Here is a 17,181-nt window from a genome sequence, read left to right as displayed (position 1 = left end):
CTCTTATTTGTCTACAGATAGAAATCAGGTAGTCAGAGTTGGGAGTGGCTCAGTCAGTAGAGTGCTTGCCTAGCATTCAGAGTCCTGAGTCTACTCCCCAGCACTTGTAAAAGCCCCAGCACAGTGGCACTCTCCTGTAATCATAACTCTGAGGAGCATCCCTCTTGGGTGGAGGCAAGAGGATCAAAGTCACCAGGTCAATTGTAACTTTCAGATTTACCTAATAGGTGATTTATTACTTTCTTCTAAATGAATCCTCCATTTTAGGCTAAACTAGTAACAATAAATATGAATTTTTTGAATAGGCAGTGAGATACACTAGCATTATGTTTGTCTCTCAGCTAATAATAAATGCCATGAAAAGAAAACAAGGAAAAAAAAAAAAAAGAAAGAAAAGAAAACAAGGACAAAATTTACCAATTTTCAAATAACAAAATCTTTTTTTTTTTTCTTTTTTTTTAATTTATTTTTTACACTCCATATTCCATTCCCCGGCCCCCATCCACCCTCCAACTGTTCCACATCCCACACCTCCTCCCTACCACCTCGTCTCCACGTGGATGCCCCCCACCCCCACCCCACCTGACCTCTAAACTCCCTGGGGCCTCCAGTCTCTTGAGGGTTAGGTGCATCATCTCTGAATGAACACAGACCTGGAAGTCCTCTACTGTATGTGTGTTGGGGGCCTTCTATCAGCTGGTGTATGCTGTCTGTTTGATGGTCCAGTGTTTGAGAGATCTCGGGGGTTCAGATTAATTAAGATTGCTGGTCCTCCTACAGGATCGCCCTTCTCCTGAGCTTCTTTCAGCCTTCCCTAATTCAACAATAGAAGTCAGCTGCTTCTGTCCTCTGGTTGGATGCAAATATCTGCATCTGACTCTTTCAGCTGCTTGTTGGGTCTTTCAGAGGGCAATCATGATAGGTCCCTTTTTGTGAGTGCTCCATAGCCTCAGTAATAGTGTCAGGCCTTGGGACCTCCCCTTGAGCTGGATCCCACTTTGGGCCTGTCACTGGACCTTCTTTTCCTCAGGCTCCTCTCTATTACCACCCCTGTAATTCTTTCAGACAGGAAAAATTATGGGTCAGATGTAACTGTGGGATGGCAACCCCATCCCTCACTTGATGTCCTGTCTTCCTACTGGAGTTGGGCTCTATAAATTCCCTCTCCCCACTGTTGGGCATTTCATCTAAGGTCCCTCCCTTTGATTCCTGAGAGTCTCTTACCTCTCAGGTCTCTGATGCATTCTGTAGGGTCCCCCCCCAACTCCTATCTCCTGAGGTTACCTGTTTCCATTCTTTCTATTAGCCCTCAGGACTTCAGTCCTTTTCCCTCACCCCTATTAGATCAGGTTCCCCTCACTCCCCCCCTCCCCCGAAACTTACCCTCCCCATCCACTTTCCCTCCCAGGTCCCTCCCTCCCTCCCCACTTGTGATTGCTTTCTTCTCTCTCCCAAGTGGAACTGAGGCGTCCTCACTTGGGCACTTCAGCTTATTGACCTTTTTGAGTTCTGTGGACTGTATCTGTATTCTGTACTTTTGTGGGGAATAATATCCACTTATTAGTAAGTACATACCATGCATGTCCTTTTGGGTCTGAGTTATCTCACTCATGATGATATTTTCTAGTTCCATCCATTTGCCTGCAAAACTCAGGATGTCCTCATTCTTAATAGCAAGTAGTATTCCATTGTGTAAGTGAATCACATTTTCCATTGTTCTGTCATGGGACATCTAGGTTGTTTCCAGCTTCTGGCTATCACAAATAAGGCAGCTATGAACATAGTGGAACACGTGCCTCTGTGGCATGGTGGGGTATCTTTTGGGTATATTCCCAAGAGTGGCATTCCTGGGTCTTCAGATAGATCTATTTCCAATTTTCTGAGACACGTCCAGATTGATTTCCAGATTGGTTGTACCAGTTTGCAATCCCATCAGCAGTGGTGGAGTGTTCCTCTTTCTCCATATTCTCTCCAACATGTGTTGTCACCTGAGGTTTTGATCTTAGCCATTCTGACTGGTGTAAGGTGGAAGGAATCTCAGGGTTGTTTTGATATGCATTTCTCTGACTTTGAACATTATTTTAGGTGCTTTTCAGCCATTTGAGATTCTTCAGTTGTGCATTCTTGGTTTAGTTCTATACCCCATGTTTTGATTGGGTTGTTTGGTTTTTTTGGTGATTAACTTCTTGAGTTCTTTATATATTTTGGATATTAGCCCTCTATCAGATGTGGGGTTAGTGAAAAAAAGAAAACAATAGCAAAGTTTACCAATTTTCAAATAACAAAGTCTTTTTTTTAAGGTTTATTTATTTTATGTATGAGTACACTGTTGCTGTTCTCAGACATACCAGAAGAGGGCATAATATCTTATTACAAATGGTTCTGAGCCATCATATAGTTGCTGGGAATTAAACTCAGGACCTCTGGAAAAGCCGTCAATGCTCTTAACTGCTGAGCCATCTCTCCAGCCCAAATAACAAAATCTTTTTTTATTATTTTTTATTTTTTTACTTTTTTATTAGATATTTTCTTCATTTACATTTCAAATGCTATCCTGAAAGTCCCCTATACCCTCCCCCCGGGACGGCCCCCCAACCCACCCACTCCCGCTTCCTGGCCCTGGCATTCCCCTGTACTGGGGCATATAATCTTCGCAAGACCAAGGCACTCTCCTTCCATTGATGTCCTACTAGGCCATCCTCTGCTGCATATGCAACTAGAGACACAAGCTCTGGGGGTTACTGGTTAGTTCATATTGTTGTTTCTCCTATAGGGTTGCAGACCCCTTTAGCTCCTTGGATACTTTTTCTGGCTCCTTCATTGGGGGCCCTGTGTTCCATCCAATAGATGACTGTGAGCATCCACTTCTGTATTTGCTAGGCACTGGCATAGCCTCACAAGAGATAGCTATACCAGGGTCCTGTCAGCAAAATCTTGCTGGCATATGCAATAGTGTCTGGGTTTGGTAGTTGTTTATGGGATGGATCCCCGGGTTGGGACAGTCTCTGGATGGTCCTTCCTTATGTCTCAGCTCCGAACTTTGTCTCTGTAACTCCTTCCATGGGTATTTTATTCCCCGTTTTAAGAAGAAGCGAAGTATCCACACTTTGGTCTTTGCAATGTGTGCTTTGAGCTTTACTATAGTTTCTTTAATGAATGTGGCTGCCCTTGCATTTGGGGCATAGATATTCAGAATTGGAAGTTCATCTTGGAAGATTTTACTTTTGATGAGTATGAAGTATCCCTCTCTGTCTTTTTTGATAACTTTGGTTTGGAAGTTGATTTTATTCGATATTAGAATGGCTATTCCAGCTTGTTTCTTCGGACCATTTGCTTGGAAAATTGTTTTACAGCCTTTTACTCTGAGGGTGTCTGTCTTTGTCCCTGAGATGAGTTTCCTCTATGCACCAAAATGTTGGGTCCTGTTTATGTAGCCAGTCTGTTAGTCTATGACTTTTTATTGGATAATTGAGTCCATTGATATTCAGAGATATTAAGGAAAAGTAATTGTTGCTTCCTGTTATTTTTGTTGTTAGAGTTGGGATTCTGTTCTTGTGGCTATCTTCTTTAAGGTTTGTTGAAGGATTACTTTCTTGCTTTCTTTCTAGGGCATAATTTCCCTCCTTGTGTTGGAGTTTTCACTTTATTATCCTTTGAAGGTCTGGATTCGTGGAAAGATACTGTGTGAATTTGACTTTGTCATAGAATATTTTGGTTTCTCCATCTATGGTAATTGAGAGTTTTGCTGGGTATAGTAGCCTGGGCTGGCATTTGTGTTCTCTTAGGGTCTGTATATCTGTCCAGGATCTTATGGCTTTCATAGTCTCTGGTAAGAAGTCTGGTGTAATTCTAATAGGTCTGCCTTTTATGTTACTTGACCTTTTTCCCTTACTGCTTTTAATATTCTATATTTAGTGCATTTGTTGTTCTGATTATTATGTGTTGGGAGGAATTTCTTTTCTGGTCAATGTATTTGTAGTTCTGTAGAGTTCTTGTATGTTCATGGGCATCTCTTTCTTTAGATTAGGGAAGTTTTCTTCTATAATTTTGTTGAAGATATTTACTGGCCCTTTAAGTTGAAAATCTTCATTCTCATTTATACCTATTATCCTTAGATTTGGTCTTCTCATTGTGTCCTGGATTTCCTGGATGTTTTGAGTTAGGATCTTTTTGCATTTTGCATTTTCTTTGACTGTTGTGTCTATGTTCCCTGTGGAATCCTCTGCACCTGAGATTCTCTCTTCCATTTCTTGTATTCTGTTGCTGATGTTCGCATCTATGGTTCCTGATTTCTTTCCTAGGGTTTCTATCTCCAGAGTTGTCTCCTTTTGGGTTTTCTTTATTGTTTCTACTTCCATTTTTAGATCTTGGATGGTTTTGTTCAATTTCATCACCTGTTTGGTTATGTTTTCCTGTAATTCTTTAAAGTCTTCTACCTTTTAGCAGTGTTTTCCTGTAATTCTTTAAGGGATTTCTGTGCTTCATCTTTAAGTACTTCTTCCTGTTTAGCAGTGTTCTCCTTTATTTCTTTATGTGATTTATTAATGCCCTTCTTAAAATCCTCTACCAGCATCATGAGATATGATTTTAAATTCGAATCTTGTTTTTCGGGTGTGTTGGCGTATCCAGGACTCACTGTGGTAGGCGTACTGGGTTCTGATGATGCCAAGTTGTCTTGGTTTCTGTTAGTAAGATTCTTATGTTTGCCTTTCACCATCTGGTAATCTCTGGTGTTAGATGTTCTAGCTGTCTCTGGCTAGAGCTTGTTCCTCCTGTGATTCTGTTAGCCTCTGTCAGCACTCCTGGGAGTCCAACTCTCTCCTGAGTCCCAGGGGTCAGAGCACTCTCGGCAGGCAAGCTCTCCTCTGACAGGGAAGGTGCACAGAGGTCTGGAGCTCAGCTCTGCCTCCTGGCTTAAGATGAAGGCCTGAAGGGATCCTGTCTCCAAGAAGCTCTGTGGCTTCTGTGGCCTGCACACTCTCCTGCAGGGACTGGTCTCTGAGAGACCTAGGATACAAGATGGCCCTTTTTTTTTTTTTTTTTTTTTAAGATTTATTTATTTATTTAATGTATATGGGTATACCATTGTTCTCTTCAGACACACCAGAAGAGGGCATCAGATCCCATTACAGATGTTTGTGAGCCACCATGTGGTTGCTGGGAGTTGAACTCAGGACCTCTGGAAGAGCAGTCAGTTCTCTTAACCACTGAGCCATCTCTCCAGCCACCAAATAATAAAATATTAATGGTTGATCTCATTTTTAGTAATTATGATGATCTGTGGTCTTATTAGGTGGATAGAGAATATTCACACTTCAGTTACCGATTTTTAAGAATGAAGGTTTAAAATTTATTAATGCTTTTTGTATTTCCAGTGCCCTGCTTGTTTTACTTCAGGACAGCCTGCTAGCGACAGCTAGTTCTCCCAAATTCTCAGAGCTTGTTATGAAGGTAAAGTTGAAATGATTTCATCTCTTTTCTCTCAAAGATATAATCACTTTTTTTTTCTGAGGAGGTGGGGGTGTGGTTCAAGATAGGGTTTCTCTGTGTGGTCTTGGCTATCCTGGAACTCAATCTATAGACCATGTAGCCTCAAGTTCAGAGAGCCACGTGCCTCTGCCTCCAGAGTGCTGGAATTAAAGGTGTGTGCCACCACCACCCAGCTGTAATCACTTTTTTAAAATGTAGATGAAAAGAAATTTGAATTATGATATTGATCAAATCAACCAAGTATAGACAAAAATAGTTGGTAAGTCCGGCATGGTAACAGTTGTAATTCCAGAAAACAAGAGGTTAAGGAAGGCTTGGGCACTGGTGGCTCACGCCTTTAATCCCAGCACTTGGGAGACAGAGGCAAGTGGATTCCCGAGTTCGAAGCCAGTCTGGTCTACAGAGTGAGTTCCAAGACAGCCAGGAGAACACAGAGAAACCCGGTTTCTGTCTCGAAAACAAACAAACAAAAAAAGAGGCTAAGAAAGGAGGATAGGAGTCAAAACCAGCCTAAGATACCTAATTTAGTGTTACTGAAACAGTGAGGCTGTCTCAAAAATATTTATATATAACTGGACTTTTATTTTCCTTTATTTCAACTTATCACTAAATTCAAGTCTAACATTTTTTATATCAGTCTTCATGCTGTGATGTATCTCTTCATCCTAATATCTTGGCTGGCCTTGAACTCAGAGATCCACCTGCTTCTGCTTCCTAGTGCTGGAATTAAAGGTGCACACCACTAAGCCTGGATTCTCCTAAAAGTCTTTGCAAACATGAAGAGCAAGCTACCACAGTGGCTTATTATACCTGTAACCCCAGCACTTGTGAAACAAAAGAAGCAGCCTCTTGTACATAGTACAGTTAGATCATGGCGGCCAACCAAACCAGAAGGCAAGAATTCTGATAAGGGATTTTCAGGACGAGGTATATGCAGGCTTATAATGTTTAGTCTTTCATAGAACTCTCCAAATGAACATAAGTACAACATTATAGTACTGGTGCTATAGTGGTATAGGATCCTTGGCTTCCTTAGGTTAGATTTGGTTAAACAATCTAGACTATTCTATACTCAGGTCCTAAGGAAACTAAGACAGAATTTGAACGTGTTTTGGTTTAGGTTTGTTTTTTGGTTTTTTTTTTTTCCTCCAATATTTAAATGTCCTTGTCTCAGGGATTGGGAGTGAAAACTGGAGAGTTGAGATGGATGGTCACAGGGATGATTTGTCACACTTCAGGGAGGGACATGGTTGAAGAGATTCATTTCTTTAAGGTTTAGCAGCCAAACTTGAAGGGCGTGACCAACATTTATATCTTACATACCTGTAATCACAGCATTTAGAAGGCTGAGTCAGGAGAGTTAAGTTTGAGGTCAGTCTCCATAACATAGTCTTGAGGCTTAGTCTGTAAAGTGCTTGTTATGTAAGCCAGGTGAGAAGGTCTGTGTTTCTAATCCCAGCACTGGGGAGGCAGATACAGTAGAGGAGAATCCTGTGACTTACCAACCAATCTAGCTGAAGCAACAAGATCCAGGTTAAAGGGAGACTGTCTCATAATGAAAAGTAATGGAGGAAAATACCCTATGTTCATCTCTGATCTCCACATACATGTGCACACACATAATAAATCAGTATTATACACATAGAGAACATACATTCACCTAAAATTAGAGCCTTGAATTTGGAAAAATGATGATAAATTATCTTTATTTTTTTAGTCACTCCTTCTGTTTCTTATTTTTTAATGGTTTGTTTATTTTTATGTGCATTGGTATTTTGTCTTCTTGTATGCCTATGTGAAATATTGGATCCCCTGGAACTGGAGTTACACACTGGATTTTCTGGAAGAGCAGCCAGTGCTTTTTGTATGGTTTGTTTTTTTGTTTTTGTTTTTTTGTTTGTTTGTTTGTTTTGAGACAGGGTTTCTCTATTGTATCCCTGGTTGTCCTGAAACTCACTCTGTAGATCAGACTGGCCTGAACTCAGAAATCCGCTTACTTCTGCCTCCCAAGTACTGGGAATAAAGGCAAGTGCTGCCATCACCCAGCTGCAGCCAGTGCTCTTAACTGCTGAGCCATCTTTTACCCTCTTGTTTCTTATTTTAATAGTGTCTATGGAGAATGGTTCGACTATTACCTGACACCATCAACAGCATTAACCTAGACAGAATTCTTCTGGATATCCACATTTTCATGAAGGTCTTTCCCAAAGAGAAATTGAAGCAATGCAAAAGTGAATTTCCTATAAGGACTCTAAAGACCCTTCTACATACTTTATGCAAATTAAAAGGACCTAAAGTGAGTAAGAACAACAATTGGTGTCTTGAGTACATTTCATGGAAGTCATTACTATCATTTGAATGTGCTGTCTCCTTCAGATCCTAGACCACCTTACAATGATTGATAATAAGAATGAGTCAGAACTGGAGGCCCACCTGTGTCGGATGATGAAGCATAGTATGGACCAGACTGGGAGCAAGTCTGATAAGGAAACAGAAAAGGGAGCTTCTCGAATAGTGAGTAGCCTGAATTCCCAGGGGTGGGGGTGGAGTCTTAGGAATCAGAGTAAGCGGTCTCTTGGTTTGCTGCTATCACCATTTCTGCCTAACATTTTTAAAACACTTGAGTAGTGAACACTCCAAAAAAGATCTCCAAAAAAGAGTTCTGTGTCTGTGCCCAAGCATGGTTAGGTCACTAGGTAAGTCCACGTGAGCTCTGCTTAACTGGGGAGGAATGGACCCGCTTGTCTGTAGACTAGAGGCTCTCCTAACCAGAATACTAGTACTGCTCCTCTAAGCTTTCCAGCTCTGGCGGCTGTACCAGTAGAATCACACCTGTAAGGCCTCTATTCTGAAATATTTTCTGTTAGCATTCATCCTTTCATTTGTTCAACTCTAACCATTCCTTTGTGTTTTTCAATTTATTAGGATGAAAAATCATCAAAGGCCAAAGTAAATGATTTCTTAGCTGAGATTTTTAAGAAGATTGGCTCCAAAGAGAACACTAAGGAGGTGAGACTGAAAGCCCAAGGCTGGGGTGGCAGCACAGTACCTACAGCCCTTGGAAAGCTGAGGTAGATGATTGCAAGGTTGGGACTAGACTGAACTATAGTTCACATAGTGAGACTGTCTCAAAAAAGCAAATATAACAAAAAGGCAGGTGTTGTGCTCCACAGTTGTAATCTTAGCTGTCAGGTGCTTGAGACCCATGATTGTTCTAAGTTTGAGGCCTAGCTGATGTACATAGGAAGTTCTGGGCCTGTCAGAGTTATATAATAAGACTTTATCTGCAAAAAACAACTGAAGGAGGGGAGGAGGGAGTAAGGCTGGAAGGAACGAGGGGGAGTGGGAAGGGTTAAATCAAATAGGTGTGGTTTTCTTTATGGAAAATTTAATACCCATCCCCACCTCTTTCTTTCTTTTTTTTTTTAACCAGGGCCTAGCAGAGTTATATGAATATAAGAAGAAATATTCAGATACTGACATTGAACCATTTCTGAAAAATTCCTCGCAGTTCTTTCAGAGTTACGTTGAGAGAGGCCTTCGGGTGATTGAGATGGAGAGAGAAAGCAAAGGCCGGATTCCCACTTCAACAGGTGTGGTTTCCTGTCACAGTTCCAGAAATAGTTAGCTAAAATAGTTGCAGGCCACCCACCCCATTGGCATTCTTGTTGATACCAGCTTTATACAGTTTGGTGGAACTTAACCTTCTGGTCTTCTCTTCTGCCAGGAAGCCCTTTAGCCCTCCCTACCTGCAAACCATGTGCAGGGTCCACTCACACCTCTCCCTACCTTCACTTTGGCACCTTGGTGGAAGCAGTGTTCTCTCTTAGCTGAACTACACCAGAGTGCCCTCCTGTTTGTTCTCCCTACTCTCATCTTCACTGTTTCGTGTACATTTCCACACAGAGCATTAGAAGGTGTTTCCAACTATTTTCTAGAAGGCAAAAACCTTTTGAGTATCCTGTGTTGTCTGATCCTCTGCTACTTCTGGGACCCCATCTACTGCTCCCCAGCCCCACCAACCCCCACGCTATTTCTGAATCACAAGCACATAGGCCTTGGGCCTTTGTGCTAACTTTGTCATTCTGTTGTTCTTTATGTAGGGGTTGAAACCAGGGCTTTGTGCATGCTCTGGATACACTCTGCTACTAATACATTTGTAACACCTACATTGGCCATTTTATTTACACACACACACACACAACACACAGCTTCTGCTTCTGCTTCTGCTTCTGAGAGAGCCTATTGGCGAATTCCCTAGCCTTGTTCAGATCTTGTTCACAAAGATCCGCTTGCCTCTGCTCCTGGGTTCTGAGTTTAAAAGGAATATGCCACTACACCCAGCACATTTCCCACTTGTAACGTACATGGTAATAGTATCTGTTATTTGTTGTGTCTGTCATTCTCAGCTGAAATTCAAAATCCACATGGGAGGCACTGAAGTACTGGAGCTCAGTTTGGAGAGCGCTTGTTTAGAATGTACAGAGAATTGGGTTCAATCCCTAGCACCCATTAACTGGACATGGTAGTACATGCATGCCTATAATCCTAGGAGGACCAGAATTCATGGTTATCCTTGGCTACATAGAGACCATCCTGAGTTACATGAGACCCTGTTAGAGAGAAGAGAAGGAAAGAAAAGATCTGCTGGAAAAGGGTTTTATCTGTTCAGTTGCCTAGAACAAAATTGGCACTCTGCAGTTATTTTAGGGATGGTTAGAATGAATGCATAGCCAAAGTTCAAGCGGAAATATTACTGTCCCCACAACGAAAAGGCTACTACGAAAATTGCTGCTCACAGAGACAAAGAAAGACAAAGGAAGTTTCAGGTATTTAAAAAAAAATATATTGAAACCAAAGGCAGCCCAAGCTGCAAAAGTTCTTGTCCTCAGGGCAGGGCAGAGCAGAGCAGTCCGAATGTGCCCTCTCAGGTACTTGATGCCTGTCAGAAGTGTGCACCTTGTACAGTTTAGGTTCTCTCTCTGCATCTGTCTGTCTCACCTAAAGCTTTGCTCTCCTAGTTAGTTGAGTTTGACACCATAAATGACCACTCTCCAACCCACTGAAGGCTCTGCAAGGGTGGTAAACAGAACACGAAGTAACGGTAGGCCAGTGATTGCCTGGCCACAAGAAGCCCTCCTTTCCCTTTCCAGAGTTCTTTGTTGTAGTGTTCTTTCTTTTTTTTTTTTTTTTTTTGGTTTTTGGTTTTTGGTTTTTCGAGACAGGGTTTCTCTGTGTAGCCTGGCTGTCCTGGAACTCACTCTGTAGACCAGGCTGGCCTCGAACTCAGAAATCCGCCTGCCTCTGCCTCCCAAGTGCTGGGATTAAAGGCGTGCGCCACCACTGCCCGGCTGTAGTGTTCTTTCTTAATTTATTATTATTTCATGTGTGTGTGTTTTGTCTACTGTGTATCTGTATACCATATCTGTGCAGTACCCTCGGCGGCCAGAAGAGAATGAGCATCAGAGCTCCTGGAACTAAAGTTACAGTTGTGAGCTACCATGTGGATGCTGGGATTTAAACCTGGGTCCTCTAGAAGAGCAGTCAGTAGTCTTAACTGCTGAGCCATTTTGCCAGCCCTTAGACAAACACTCTTGTCTCTAGCACTAAGCCATATCCTTGCCCCAATTTTGGTTTGTTTGTGTTTTTCTCTTAATTTGCACATGTATGTGGGCATGTCTATATCTATATGGGCATGTGTGCAGCTGCAGGAGCTTGTGGAAGCCCAGAAATGATATTGAATGTTGTCTTCCATTGCTCGTTGTTTTCTATTTTATAAATTGAGGCAGGGTCTCTTGCTCAAACCTAAAGCTCACTGGTTCAGTGATTTTTTTTTTTTTTTTTTAAACCTGGAGCCACCTTGCTCCATGGATTTTGGGTCAGCTGTTATGCTGTGCCTACCTAGCATTTATTTGAATTCTAGCAATTCAGACTCTGTTTACACTGAATCCATTGAGCCATCTTTTCAGCCTAAGATCTAAAAGTTAGATCTTTTAAATGTTGTACTTTATGACTGTTCCCTGTTAGAAATTTAGGAATTGAGATGAGTTGGTGGTGTTCTTCTCCAAGAATATTGATGGGTAGTTCCTATCCCTTGTTATTTCCTATAGATTTGAAAAACTTGTGTCTGTTATGTCATCCAGCCTAAACAACTGATTCAGCCAAATATCCTCATTTTCTAAATTGGGCATTAATCGTATACTTAGAAGTAGCTTAGGGACTTTGGATTGCCTGTGTCAGCCGTGTGATTGTTGGTATATAAGCCTTCATATAACCAAGGTGTAAGTAGGCAGCCCTTTTGTGTCAATTTGTGTGTGTGTGTGTGTGTGTGTGTGTGTGTGTGTGTGTGTGTGTGGTTTTTCAAGACAGGGTTTCTCTGTGTAGCCCTGGCTGTCCTGGAACTCAGTCTGTAGACCAGGCTGGCCTCCAAGTCAGAAATCTGCCTGCCTCTGCTGGGATTAAAGGTGTGTGCCACCACGCCCGGCTTTGTGTCAATTCTTAAAGTTCTGAGTGTAGGTTGTATATTTGAGACCAGCCTGCATCACTAAGTCCAGGTAGATCCTTGTGGGGTTTTTGTTGTTGTTTTTTTTTTTTTTTTTTTTCCAGTTTTCAAGTACAGTGGAGACATTCAGACATTTAAATTTTGTTGTTGCTAGGAGATTGTGTGTGATAAACATATGCTGTGCCACTGAGTCCTAGAAATTATTGGTTGTCTTTGGTAATAGATTGACTATTGCATTCTGGAAGTTGGGATATGTGGATCTCTGCATGGGCTTCCTTCATTTTCCTCTGTAGGCATTTCCCCTCAGATGGAGGTCACATGTGTGCCCACCCCCACAAGCACAGTGTCCTCCCTAGGTAACACAAATGGAGAAGAAGTGGGGCCATCTGTCTACCTGGAAAGGCTAAAAATTCTCCGGCAGCGGTGTGGTCTTGACAACACAAAGGTATTGTTCCTTTCTGTGTGGGGTGGAGAGGAGCGACAGGCACCCTCAGTAGAGTGGCCTGCCCTTGGTATACACTGCTGAAGAGTTGTATCTTGACTGCTCCCCTGTCCTCTCTCAACAGCAAGATGACCGGCCTCCACTGACCTCTTTGCTCTCCAAACCAGCAATTCCTCCAGTTGCCTCCTCCACAGACATGCTCCATAGCAAGCTCTCACAGCTCCGGGAGTCCCGGGAACAGCATCAGCACTCAGACCTGGATTCCAACCAGACCCACCCTGCAGGAACCATGACCTCCTCCTCCTCCACAACTAACATTGATGACTTGAAAAAGAGACTGGAGAGAATAAAGAGCAGTCGCAAATGAAGCTGCCCACCCTCGGCACTCTGCAGCTTTAGTTACTGATCTAGAAGCCCTGTAGTGTGAAGCGGCCGCTGCAGGCCATTGTACACAAACTGGTTGTATGTATCAGACTGCAGATGGGAGGAGCAGTGGTGCCTCAAGTCTGCACATGCTCTGCTTCTAGAAGACTGACTGTGGATTAGCTTAGTGTACAGACTTTAAACAGCTGCTCCCTCAGCTCAGAGTAGGTTCCATATCCTTTTTTTGTTTTGTTTTAATGGCTCATTTGTAAAATTGTCCTAATTTTTCCTAGCTTTCAGCCATTAGAAACTCTTTTAATAGTTCCTTTTGAGTTGTGAGCTCTTCTTCTGTAGCCCTGAAGGGACACTGTATTCTGTATGAATGCATGGCATGAGACAACTAATTTAAGAGACTTTTATAAATAAAGTTTGCATTAACTATACCCATTTCCCAAAATGCTCTGGAAGTTCTGGGCAACTATTTTCTGTCACCTATTTAAGGAAAGCTAGGTCAATTTATTGAGCTCAGGTAGAGGGTTAATGGCCTGCTTAGGTCGTTCCCTTTCTCTAAATTCACAGATTGGGGTTGTAGCCCCATTGAAACAGGAGAGACTTTCGGGCCTGCTGTCCATGTGCAGACCCAAGGAGCAGAGAAAGCTCATCCTCCTTGTTTGGAGGTCTTGGTTCATGGCCTTCCTCTGCTCAGCTCCTGTTGTTTGGAGGGACATTTATGTCTCCTACTGTTTTGCTGTACCAATGACAAGAGATTGTTTGGGCCAACAATTCCCACACCACAAGTGAATTGGGTTCACTGGTGCATCTGGGAGAGCTTGCTCTTTTCCTACCTCAATATCTGGTCCAGACTAATTGCTTCATGCTTTGGTTTGAGTGAGTACAAAAAATGTGAAATGAAGATTCACCTCCAGAAAAATGGAGGATCTTCCTCCATAATTAGAAAACTGTTTCATGAGTAAAAGGTTCTGGGTTCTAGGGGAGACTCCAGGCAAACTCCAGGACCTCTCTAAGAAACTTTTCTCTTCAAGTCCACCTCTACTCAGCTGGCATTCCAAACAACGAAAGGTAGAAGGAAAATGAACCTTGATTTTCTTTCAAGTGAACACTATTGGTTCTAGTCACCATTTTCCAGTGAGCCCAAGGCTGCCTGAACTTAACCCTGCTTGTTGTAGGGAACGTGAAGCCGTAAGTCCAAGTATTCATAGCAGGAAAGGTGGAGTTCACTGCTATGGGAGGACATATTTGGAAAATGGGGTCTAGAAGTGAGCATCATTCATCTGAAAACCTAAGTGTTCAGAGTTTGCAGCCCTGACAGTGATGTTGATGTGGCCTGAGTATTGCCGTGCATTCTGGTTTGGTTTTGTTGTTTGGGGGTTTTTTTCAACATAAGGTCTCTGTGTAGCTTTGGCTGACCTGAAACTCACTCTATAGACCAGGCTGGCCTTAAACTCATAGAGATTGCCTGCCTCTGCCTGCCTAGTGCTGGGATTAAAGGTGAGCGCCACCACTATCTGCCTTTTGTTTTTGAGACCCTGGCCTAGAACTCACTATGTAGACCAAGCTGCCCTGGAACTGTAAAAATCCACCGGTCTCTGCCTCTTCTGTGCTGGTATTAAAGGAATACACCAACAACAACCCAAGCTACTATATATTTTTTAAAGATTTATTTATTTTATGTATATGAGTACACTGTAGCTGTCTTCAAGCATACCAGAAGAGGGCATCTGATCTCATTACAGATGGTTGTAAGCCATCATGTGGTTGCTGGGAATTGAACTCAGGACCTCTAGAAGAGTAGTCAGTGCTCTTAAAGGCTGAGCCATCTCTCCAGCCCCTGCAGTATATTCTTAATCCCTTCCCCCTAAAGTCCTTAAATAAAATTTATATTAACTATACCCATTTTCAAGATGCTCCATGTCTTGTAGTGCTAGTGAACTGTTTTCTGTCACCTGTTTAAGGAAAGCAGGGTCTTGAGCCCAGGTAGAGGAAGGTTTGTTACGGTCTATTGAGGTCTACCTTCCCCTAAAGTGTAATGTCACTGAGAGTGTGCCAACCAGAACCACAGAATAAGCAAGAAACTTTGCCTAATTCTCTGTTCCTTTATGGAACTGAATATGAAAACCAGTACAGTGGTGACAGGCACCTACAATCCTGATCCTAGCACATGGCAGGCTAATCCAGGAGGATCTCAAATCAGAGACAAGAAGACTCAGTGGACAGAGAAGGGAGAAGGGCTGGGAGTTGAGGTTGTTGTTTGTCTGTCAGGACAGGATCTCACCATGTAGCCCTGGCTGGCTGAAACTACTGTGTACACCAAGCTGGCCTCACAGAGATCCATCTGCCTGTCAGTATCCCTCCCACTTTTAACCGTGTATATTGGTAGGAGCTCTAAAGTTGAAATTGCAAGAGCATGACCTGGGTGCCCTACTCCTATCCTACACCTACAGCAGGCAGACCTGCAGTCTTCACTCCTGCCTTGGAGCTCAGGGATACATCTCCTCAACACCGTAATGCAGTGTCGACAAATCCACTTCACATGTTAGGGGCTGTGGTGCCCTCTTAACCATAAATGTCCCAGATAGGAAGAGTGCTTTAATACTGTATAGATAGGAACTTGTTCTATCTCATCCAGTGACCTGCTAACAGTAACCTTAAAGAATGTACTGTACAGAACATCTTCACAGTCTGTAAAGTTGTCCAACATTTACAAATGCATTCAAATACCCTCTACCCCCGTTTCCTACAAATTGTGCTAATCTAGTAAGTGCTGTATAAGGAGAGATTTGGAGAAATTCCCTCTCCCCAACACAACGCACACATTATATGGTTTCTGAGGGGACCAAAGGGGGAAGACAGTGACCAGGAAAGGAACTTTAAACATGCCAGCCTGGATGCCAGTCCTGCTGTTAGAGAATAAGTATTGTGCTCAGTACACAACAAAAAAGACTTTGTCCTTACAAGTGTTTTTTAAAATTAGTTCTTATAAATCCTTATAAACCTTGTGTCATATGTGTCTTTTAAAATATAAATAGGCTTAATGACAGGTCAAGTGATTTGAACATAATTAGCCCTTTTAAGATTGGAGACAGACAGAGGCAGATGCTGTGGAAGCTACCATTGGACCGAGCACAGGTTCCCAATGGAGACGTTAGAGAAAGGACTGAAGGAGCCGAAGGGGTTTGCAACCCCATAGGAAGAACAATATCAACCAACCAGAGCTCCCAGGGACTAGACTACCAACCAAAGAGTACACATGGAGGGACCCATGGCTCCAGTCACTTATGTAGCCATGTCGGGCATCGATAGGAGGAGAGGCCCTTGGTCCTGTGAAGGCTCGATGCCCCAGTTTAGGGGAATGCCAGGGCGAGGAGGTGGGAGTGGGGCAGGAAGCACCCTCATAGAAGCAGGGGAAGGAGCTAGGGGGTTTCTGGAGGGGAAATCAGGAAAGGGGATAACATTTGAAATGTAAATAAAGACAATATCCAATAAAGAAAATATTAATGCCCCCCCCAAAAAAAACAGTAAATAAAGTTTGGAGATGTGGGCACTGTGGCATAGTGCATGCCTTTAATCCCAGCCCAGAAAAATAAAAGTAGGCAGATCTCTCAAGTTCAAGACCAGCCTGATCTATATAGTAAGTTTCAGAGCAGCTAGAACTACCTACATAGTGAGACCACACACAAAAGAGTAGAGACAGAACATCAACTCAGAGGTCACGTGAGAAGCCTGTTCCCAAATACCATCATATTGTAATCTCGAAAGTGCTGTAAACATTGAGCCTCTTGGGGACATAAGTGTACCATTTTGATGATGTAATGGAAGATGTAGGATGTGATGACTAAAATCTTGGTTGTCATCTGGAATCAACACAAGCAGATGGACATGCCTGAAAGAACATTTCTCAGTTGGGTCATTTTGAGATGGGTAAGATCACCCTAAATTTGAGCCACACCTTCTGGTCCAGCCTGTATAAAAGGACCTGAAGGAAGCTTTTTGCCTGCTTATCCTCACTTCCTCTGGCAAGTTCACTGGTCCTGCTCCTGAGGCATTCCTCCTTCACTGGCATCAGAACCTGCTTCTTCAAATTCCAATGTAGAATGAAGACCAGCTGAGATGTAGCCCCGTGGAATAAACAGCCAGATTCTTGGCCTTTCGTTCAGAGATACCTATTATTGGACTAGCCAGACCATGGCCTGTACATCACTCTAATAAATTCCATATATGTAGTATATATTATACACAAATGCTGGGATTACAGACCAGTATACTATCATATTCAGATATTCAGCTTTTTTTTTTTAATAACAGTTTACCTGTGTAACCCTAGCCATCCTGAAACTCACTAAAGACCAGGCTGGCCTTGAACTCA

At 42.6% G+C, this 17,181-nt stretch overlaps 1 protein-coding gene across 4 annotated transcripts in view; it reads left to right on the top strand.

Moving 5' to 3' along the window:
- Ckap5 (cytoskeleton associated protein 5) overlaps positions 1-13,240 on the top strand; it is a 92,860-nt gene extending 79,620 nt beyond the window's left edge. For all 4 annotated transcript variants that reach the window (XM_021156963.3, XM_085834647.1, XM_085834649.1 and 1 more), the window contains 7 exons: positions 5,376-5,451; positions 7,598-7,786; positions 7,867-8,004; positions 8,416-8,499; positions 8,924-9,083; positions 12,286-12,437; positions 12,559-13,240. In XM_021156963.3, the coding sequence (XP_021012622.1) occupies positions 5,376-5,451; positions 7,598-7,786; positions 7,867-8,004; positions 8,416-8,499; positions 8,924-9,083; positions 12,286-12,437; positions 12,559-12,801 (1,042 nt within the window). In that variant the 3' untranslated portion in view covers positions 12,802-13,240. The remainder of the gene's footprint in view (positions 1-5,375; positions 5,452-7,597; positions 7,787-7,866; positions 8,005-8,415; positions 8,500-8,923; positions 9,084-12,285; positions 12,438-12,558) is intronic.
- Positions 13,241-17,181: the final 3,941 nt, after the last annotated feature.

This window comes from Mus caroli, unplaced genomic scaffold, assembly GCF_978045245.1.
Source record: "Mus caroli unplaced genomic scaffold, Mus_caroli_1 scaffold_2, whole genome shotgun sequence".
Taxonomy (NCBI): Eukaryota; Metazoa; Chordata; class Mammalia; order Rodentia; family Muridae; genus Mus; species Mus caroli.
Note: the sequence above shows the minus strand (reverse complement) of the source record. Positions and strands in the feature narration are given on the sequence as shown.